The sequence below is a fragment of the Alternaria infectoria genome (genome assembly GCF_024043175.1).
Source record: "Alternaria infectoria strain BMP 0036 chromosome Unknown scaffold_8, whole genome shotgun sequence".
In the NCBI taxonomy this organism is placed as follows: domain Eukaryota; kingdom Fungi; phylum Ascomycota; class Dothideomycetes; order Pleosporales; family Pleosporaceae; genus Alternaria; species Alternaria infectoria.
The window spans coordinates 656,633-665,234 of NW_026250697.1; the positions used below are offsets into that span (position 1 = coordinate 656,633).

The 8,602-nt window shown below is 53.2% G+C and overlaps 3 protein-coding genes across 3 annotated transcripts; 1 reads left to right on the forward strand and 2 right to left on the reverse strand.

Moving 5' to 3' along the window:
* Positions 1-155: 155 nt before the first annotated feature.
* Positions 156-842, reverse strand: J4E92_005651 (uncharacterized protein; the record flags this gene model as incomplete). The annotated part of the gene is made up of 1 exon (XM_051497030.1): positions 156-842. One exon carries the CDS (start codon positions 840-842, stop codon positions 156-158), a length of 687 nt encoding a protein of 228 aa, XP_051352690.1.
* A 203-nt stretch (positions 843-1,045) lies between these two features.
* J4E92_005652 (uncharacterized protein) lies at positions 1,046-1,926 on the forward strand (the record flags this gene model as incomplete). Its single annotated transcript, XM_051497031.1, has 2 exons — positions 1,046-1,385; positions 1,442-1,926. 2 exons carry the CDS (start codon positions 1,046-1,048, stop codon positions 1,924-1,926), a joined length of 825 nt encoding a protein of 274 aa, XP_051352691.1.
* A 512-nt stretch (positions 1,927-2,438) lies between these two features.
* On the reverse strand, positions 2,439-8,204 carry J4E92_005653 (uncharacterized protein; the record flags this gene model as incomplete). Its single annotated transcript, XM_051497032.1, has 5 exons — positions 2,439-3,728; positions 3,775-7,668; positions 7,719-7,868; positions 7,929-8,053; positions 8,105-8,204. The coding sequence occupies 5 exons, from the start codon at positions 8,202-8,204 to the stop codon at positions 2,439-2,441; spliced, it is 5,559 nt and encodes a 1,852-aa protein (XP_051352692.1).
* Positions 8,205-8,602: the final 398 nt, after the last annotated feature.

Sequence of the window (8,602 nt, forward strand, 5' to 3'; positions counted from 1 at the left end):
TAGAGCATGAAGGATACATAACAAAGTGCCTCGGTTTTGATCGTTCGCTGCCATACGGCAGGCCTCTATCTAAGAAGAGATGGAAAACGACAACCCATAGATACTTTGTTAAAATTATGTAGTGGTTCAACACATACAACACCAGCACCCTCAGCCTATCCCGTCACCCTGGCAGCTGCCATGAGCCTTTCCTTTCTTCCCTCTTTCCAAGCCTTGTCTAGTGCCTCCAATTTTCCACCTAGCACTTGCACATTGCCGGGCTCAAGCATGACGACGCCTCTCCTCACGTCAAAGTTCTTCAGGAGGAGTTTGACGCCCATGGCCATGTTGGTATTGAGCCCATCTATGCCTCTTAGCTCCATGGCGTAGATCTTGAGGCCTTTGGCATCTTGCAGTAGCAGCTTGAATGGCCCTTTGCTCAGCACAGGAGCCGCAGCTTCAGCAGTGCCCTCATTCTCCTGCTCTACAACGCGCACAATCTCCCTTCCTTTTGTCATCTCGCCCCGCTCCTGCGCTTCGATAGATTCGACCTGCGACCAGCGCGAGTGGCCTATATCTTCGACGTCGAGCACCTGGCAGACGACTGGACCAGGGATGGTGCGGGATTTTGTGGTACCCTTTAGCACATCGTCGGGAAATACGGAGCCTGCAGGCTGGCTGAGCGACGCGGTTATGTCGGTAGCTAGTAGGCGGAAGTGGGCTGTCTGCTTGACGGCGGGCAACGGCGTGTTGGGCCGGGTTGTGGAGAGGAAGCCCTGCAGCCAGGCGGCGGTAGGGTAGAGATGGCGGGCATGTAGGTGCTGTGTTAGCTCGGCTGCGAGATTAGCTGCCATGTCGGTCATCACTTGCACCCTTCTTGAGGATGCGCGGTTTTGCTTGTTCGCGAATACGGCGGAGCGATGTGGGAGACGCGACGCGCCGAATGACGTGGGGCGCTCTTTCCCCAACGGTGGCCTCGGCCCTTCACATGAAGCTCAAGCTCCAGCAATCCAACCACCAAACCTCACAACATAGCAGACAACAGAATAGCAAACAATACCACGCCATGTCGACGATAGCCTCTCCACGCGCCAGTTCCTCGGTCCGCAGCCCCTCCTTGACCCGCACCTCAATCGACAGCAGCTCGTCGCATCGCCCACCCCCAGCCGCACGCCGAAACCGCGCCGCCCTTCGTGAATTCTACGGCCTCAAGAACGCGCCCCGCGATGCAACACCAGACGCCAGAATATCCGAGGAGTCTTCGAGAACACAACTAGGGCCAGAAGAAGACGAGACGCTCACAGAGCTCGATGCTGCTGATTTCAATGCAGAAGCCTTTGTAGAGGCATTGCTTGCCAAAGAGGGACTGAAAGGCGTATTGAAGGTCGAAGCAGATTTGGTGTCTCGTAAGCGGTCACTCGACGCATATATGCGGACATCTGGAGTGCTGACATAGAAACAGAGATCAGAAATCTAGACAGCGACCGCAAGTCCCTCGTCTACGACAACTACTCCAAACTCCTCTCCGCAACAAGCACCATTCGACGCATGCGCGGAAACATGGACCCTCTCGCACCCACAACCCACACCCTCGGCCCTGCCATCTCCCACATCGCCGAGACAGCCGCATCCTTATCATCCTCGTTACAGGACAGCCACCAGTCCAAAGAACAGGGACTGGGCATAAGCATACGGGTCGAGCAGGACGACAAAGATAAGTCAGACGTAGACAAGAAGCGGAGACAGCAGGATACTGTGAGATGGGTTCTGGATACACCACGGCGGCTGCAGGATATGGTAGACCAGGATCAAGACGAGAAGGCGGAGAAGGAGTGGGAAGAGGTTAGGAGGATTTTGGATAAATGGAAGGGCGTTGCTGGCGTACAGGAGCTTAGAGAGCAGTGCGAAGCTATCATGCGCGAGGAAGATTCGGAAGAGTCGGAGTGAAACTGAACGGGACTCATGGACAATCGGATCTCACTCTAACTGCGCCGCGTACCGTGTCCATAAGGCTGGCTGGTACCATGCCGGATAATGGGGTTGCGGAAGGGATAACAAGCTGGAGTCATCTGGCATCTTCTTGGTTCCATGGCGAGCTTGATGCCAGCAATCATCTGGCTATCTTGTACTCGGCTACACTGGGCGATGTAGCCAAAGAGCTGAAGTCGAGCCCGAGAGTAGGATAATAAGACCACGACCCGCATACCAAGAGGCGCATACTTCTTACGACTGCGTTGCGCCAACAGCCCGTCGACGTTGCAGTGGTTTCACAAAGCCTCAGGACATAGATGTACGTATTTCTGTCATACTCCTGCAGAAGGATATCAGGACACTTGGGTGGACCGAGGACATCGAAGTGTGATCGCTCGAAAACCTTGGGTTATGAATGCATGGTGGTTTCAGCTGTATAATTTACGATACTACTACATGCCATGAATGCAAAGCAAGCTTGATCGAGCTCAAGCCCCCGCGTCCCTGACCACACTCTCCCAAATACCCTGCCAGTCCGCTTCTCCACCCCCATACCTAGCCTCGAATGCGTTCATTGCCAGATTGCCCAAGAACGGCCTCACCAACCGATTCACCAGCTCTCCCCTGGTCATCTCCAACACCGCAGCACCTTCTTCCTTTTCAAGAGCCTCGATAAGTGGGTCTAAGAATAACGTCCTCCTGGGCTCATCCGTATCCGATCCATTCAGTGCAGTTACAGGAGCCGGAGGTGCTATCGAGGACCTTGTGAGGACCTCGTTGATCTCATCGGTAAGAGACATGAGTGTTGGTGGGGTATCCGGCTTGTATACTGCGTCGATGGTGTCGGAGATGAAGAGCCACTCCATGAGCTGGAAGTCGTCAGGGTCTAGTACGACGAGTTCGTCTAACAGCTTGCACGTCTGAATGATGCCGGCGTTGTTGTAGTGCTCCTTGTTTGGAGCGTCTGGTAGGAGTGCAGAGAGACCGGATGTTAACTCGCCATTGACGACGGGCCAAAGCGACGCCAGGTGGACGGGCGACGTCTTCAAGATGATGGCACGCAGTAGTACGATGACGTCTGTGCGGGTGACTGAAGACGGAGACGACGCTGGCGTGGCGGTGAGCAATTCGACGACCTTCTCCAGAACTTGTGGTATGTTTGGTGTGAAAGCATCTTCGGGACTCGCAAGGATGAGGAGGGCAATGCGACGTAAAGTAAGCTGGGTTTTACGGTCGGCTTCCTGCCGCGCAGATGTTGCACCAACTCCAAACATGATGCCAGCCGTTGTTGGCGCAGACAGTCGTGCAAGTAGCTCAGGCAGTCGCTCCTTGTCTGATTGCGTCCATTGCGCAAGTATAGGCAGCCAAGCTTCTCTTAACAGTTGAAGCGGTGTGTTGAAGAATTTGGGGTCATTGAAAGCATCAAAGATGTCTTTCTTGAGAAGTTTGTTGCCTGGCGAGATCTTGGTCAGGCCTTGGAGTAGATCCAACGTATTTCTCGATACGTTTTCAGGGAATGCTTTGGCGCGGAAGGTTGGTCCGATGACGGATGCTGATATGTCTGAGACGACCTTCGCAACACGGTCATTCTCGACGAGGATGATCGATAGTTTCGGTACGATGGTAGTCAGAATGGAAACGACATCGGTTGCTCGCTTCTGTGCGCGATTGCCATTTGTCACAGCAGCCGGCTTTTCGTTTACCGCTTGGTTCGTGTCTTGCAGATAGCCCATCGAACGTGTTGTGAAAATGGCAGTCAAGATCCTGGCAAAGATATCCTGTTCATAGTTAGTACAATTCAGTTGAACAAGCATTGCCACTCACAGCAAGCTCCCTTCTCATCTTCCGTTGCTCCCCAAAGTTGGTATTATCAACCTTCTGCCCTATGACGGCGGTAAACTCCAGCAATGTAGGCAATATCTGTCGATGAGGAAGAGGATTTGCGAGCACATCTCGCAGGAACAAAGTACAGTCCTGCCAGATTTCGTCCATGGCGTCATCTTCCAGAGAGTTCGTATACTCGACGAGGAAGGCGACCAGTTCAGCGTCAGTAAGATCAGATGTCAACGTTGATAGTCGGTTAGTGTCCAACGCCCCAGGATCCGTCCGGCTGTATACAGCGTTGAATATCGCTGGGATGGTATGCTTTGGCTTCGAGCCATTAAGGACATTTAGAAGCCCTGTAATTGCTGCTCCTCGCACATCGTCAACTTCCGCATGCGCCCATAGAACTACTAACGTCTCCAAACACTCCAAAGCTTCCGCAGCGAAGAGATGCTCCAACGTGCGGCGGGCCCGATTGCGCATGCGTAAAGAGGTGTAAGCGAATGATGACGCTGACGTGTGATCTTGTAGTTCGAGCATATTCCCATAGCCACCCCAAGACCATATCGCGAAGCATATGCGAACAGTGTCTTGGAAGCAAAGCAAAACCGTGAGTCTACTATTTGCGGTCGGAGTGCGAGCCTGGTTCGCATCAGAGGAAATCAGCCCAGATACGACATTGCTGAAGAAACCCTGGGGTTGTTCTGGAGACTTGTTGGCAGACACTTTCGTCTCCTGCGTAGTCAAACGCTCGTGCGCCTTGGCCAAGATCTGCTCTAATCCGTTCATGAGCGAGATCAGAGTCGACTCGGGAGAGACAGTAGGTGCGGGTTGTGTCTTTGCGAACGTAACCTTGAGCTGCTCGAACGTAAGATTGATCTGCTTGCAAAGACACTCTACAAGTGGCAGGAGGTTTTGGAATATCGTATCAGGAAACATTGGTAGGACTTCAACAAGGAACTGAATCCAGTCGTCAAGGACTAGGCGACTGGCAGAGGAGGAGAATCCGAACTTCAAGCACTCAACAAATTGTGGAGGTGGAGGAATCGGCGCAGGTGTCTGATCTTCCGAGTCTCTGTTGATCGCTAGTGAAAGGCGCGACCGATTGGCAGGATGATTCGAAGATTTTGGCTCTGCTGTTGGTTCTGGTGGACGAGTAAGGCGGAGTTTCAGTGCCGCTAACTCTGCACTTAATAAGAGACTCTGCAAAGGCGGACTCGCTGATCTTAACCTTGCCATTAGAGGTACTTCAAGTTCCAACTCTCGAAGTGGTGCAGCAAATGGACTTCGATAGATTTGCGATATCATAGAGACCGACAACCGGTGTAGCTCATGTATGTGAGGCCCTATAACTGTATCTGATGAGCCGATTTGAAGCGACAGTGTCGTCAAACATGTACGTGTGAGCCACTCCTGGATGGAGATACGCGGTGAGGAGGGTTCTGGCCAGGACAGAGTGACCTCAGCAAGAGTTACCCACGTGAAATGTGATGGCCGCTTGATGACATTAAAGACATGCCTGAGGTAGTACAGGCATTCCTTTGTGTCGTCTCTTCTGGAACGTGCTGGTGGTCCCTGGGATGTCGTATTAGGTGCCAAATTGCTTAAAGCTGCCAAACAGTTGAGTGATTGGATGTGAATTGCAAGGATCTCAAAGACTCTGTTCAAGCTTGGCGTATCTGGTAGCCAATTTTGCAAGAACGTAGAGGTTTCCGACCCTTCTTCTGCGAGAGTGTCAAGGAGCAAGAGCAGCGGCCTTGTCAAGACAGAGTGGAAGTCGCTTGCTGTTGACGAGGCTTGTAGAATGTTACCACTTGGTCGGCGAGTAATGTTAACACGCTTTTCTGACTGCAGATTCAGTTCGTGCATAACGTGCGTCCACAGTGTCGCAAAACGTCGGGCACAATCTGATGAGCTCCTCGAAACGGAATCTTGGCCGGTCTGCTCTACGATGATCGAAGCGATGGCACTTTCGACCATCCGACTGGCAGGTGCAATGGCATGTAATTGTAACAAGGAACGCGCTGTTTCGACATGGTATTTGGGTGATGTTGGCGAAAGGTACCGCCAGAAGTATCGAACCAAGGGGTGGATGAGCTCAGGTAATTGGCTTGAGGCGATGTGAGGTCTTGATGGGAGTGCGGTCTGGAGTGCGAGTAAGACGGCTGTTACAGCGCCCAGGTGCGGAAATGAAGGATCTGTGTCGGTCTTGTCCGATGTCTGAAGGACATTTGCAAGCATAGTGACTAGGTCAATGTCTTCAACGGCCTTAAGACACTGTGTTTTGAAGACCAAATTGGATAGAATTTTGGAAGGCATCTCGGCAGTGATACCGGAACCGTTTGACTGCATAGATGCGGTGAACATGCAAGAGGCCTCACGAAGCGCAATCTGACCAAGCAGTGGCGGATCGAAAGGCGGGTCAGCTGCATCCAAGCTTCCTTGAGATTCTTCATAGAATGCACGTATCTTCCTGGACACTGTGGCTCGCGGTGTTTTGAGAGTTGCCAATAGCTGCTGCTCCGTTGCTTGATCACGTTGAAATGACCGATCTGGGACTATCTGAACAAGCGAGTCTGTGATCTCGAGGGCAAGGCTCACAACTTGTGCGTCTTTTGATGAGCTGTCGGTCTTGCCAGAGGACTCATTCAAAGCAACAAGTGTCGATAGTACCATTAGAGGCATGTGATGCAATAGCATGTCTTCCTCTTTGAGATTGAATCGGGCCAGAACAAACTTGGCCAGCTTCATCTTTTGTAGTGCTTCGTCATCATCCGTCTGCAGGGAAGACGTTATGAGATGAATGAGCTTGCCCCAGATGAGGCCGCTATCGACGCCATCGAAGAATGCACTCGCACTTCTCATGACTTCGTCGACTTGTTCCTTGGATGCAGTTTCGCTGTACGCATATACGCTCTGTAACGCTGGCAGGAATATCTCGGGTACAATCAAACCACCTACTTCCCAACGGTCCATGAGAGATAGACAGACTCTGAAAGGACGTGCTCGCTCGGAAGGTAATGTGCTACGACGGTTGATCATCTTGAGGACGCTGTTGGTAAGCGCTTCAAGACCGTACCGCGAAAAGAAAGCAGCTTGATGTGCCGACGGATCTGCAGACACGTTGTGTCTGTCTGCTGTTGGGGATGTGGTGCTGTCGTTTACTTCAGACGCAGTGGGCTCTGGACCTAGGAACCATGCCCAGAGCCGGCGATTCAAGCTCATGTCTCTTCGCGACACAACGCCTGCGGCTGCAGCTACTAGTCGCTCCAAATCCCCCTTTCCAACGCGCTCCTGCAAGACGGGTGAGTCGAGAGGCAGATGACTGACCAAAAGATCGAGAAATCCTCGCTGGATGAGTATCTGAGGGTCCGACAGGCCTGATTCAAAGCAGCGAATGAGGAGACCTGGCTCGGGGGATGTAGCTGCCTCGGCCTCGCCCGACAGCGCGTCAGAAGGTCTGGAGACATCTGGAGGAGAGCTGCGCCTCTCTGGCCGTCCGAATTTAGGCAATCGTCGTACGAGGAAAGCAAGTGCACCTTGCCTCCTGGATGGGTTGGTGATGGTCGCTAGGAAGAAGCACTGCCAAAAGTGAGATGAAGCACCCGCAGTCTTGGCCTCGACTATGTCGTCTGAGTTGTCCTGCACTGCGCTCCGCAACTTCTCTGTTGCCGAGACCATGCGCTCAAAATCCTCGCTTGTCTCATCTTCCAGACCAGGCAGGATTGACAGTATGATGGCCTTCAAGGCCGGGCGAAGTGCAGCTCCGTCGAGCTTTAGTATATGCTTCTCGAAGACGGAGAGGTAGAGTGGGCGGACCGAGAGCGAGGCGAAGGAAAGCACAGAGGCGAGGCCGGGGAAGTAGAGGTTGAGGTCACGAGCGAGGGCATCTTTCTGGACATGGATCAGCTTGGCATAAGCTGACTTGGGGGAGACGGGCATACACCGATGGTGGAGAAGATGTAGTCATAGACGTCGAGGGCTTTCTGGTGAACGCCCGAGGGCAATGTTGGATTCAAGCACTGCGCTAATCGCAGTGCGACAGTATCGCTATGTGGTATGACGGGTATCTCTGGGGGGTGCGCTTGCAGGGCCTGGAGGGTAACTTGTATAAGCGCATTGTCTCATAGTCGCAGTAGCATGGCGGGATTGACCTTCAGCAGCCGGCCCAGGAAAGATATGTAGTCGGCCCATTCCTGCTGTGCAGTATCCCAGAGGGCGAGGGCGCGTTCGACACCGGCAGCATAGCGTCGGAAGTTTTTATCTTTTTTATACAGCGCTACTCTCGGAGTTAGTAACCTGGAATTGCGTGCACAATGCGACAACATACGCTCTTGTACAGCAGTGCGCGCGGACCGTGGTACGGGACTGGAGCGGCCAGAAGCCGTTGGGGAGAAGACCTGCGGGTTAGCAGTGGGATCAGCGGACATGCTGTGCCTGGCAGAGAATATTGTGTCCGTGTATCAATGACAGCGCGCTGGACATGCTGCTCTTGGTGGTGCCCAGGTGGTGGTGGTGTTGGGCGCTTCATTTGTTGCCTACGTTTACGAGACATGGCATTCCGACACGGAGCACTGACGGCCCGTTTCACATGCTCGCTCCGGCGTGATGACGCGCGCCGCACGCGACCCCAAGTGCCCGACTGCAACACCATGAAGCCTCTACAGTTGCCCTAGATACCGCCGGGGCCAGCGCAATATGCACGACGCAGGATCGGTAAGCCATGCGTGATTGTCATGTTCTGCCTATCATGACTGACTGTGGCAGGCCTCACATGATGCGCCATCTGCCCCACCAGCCGACACGTTCGCATCTGATCTCCATCACC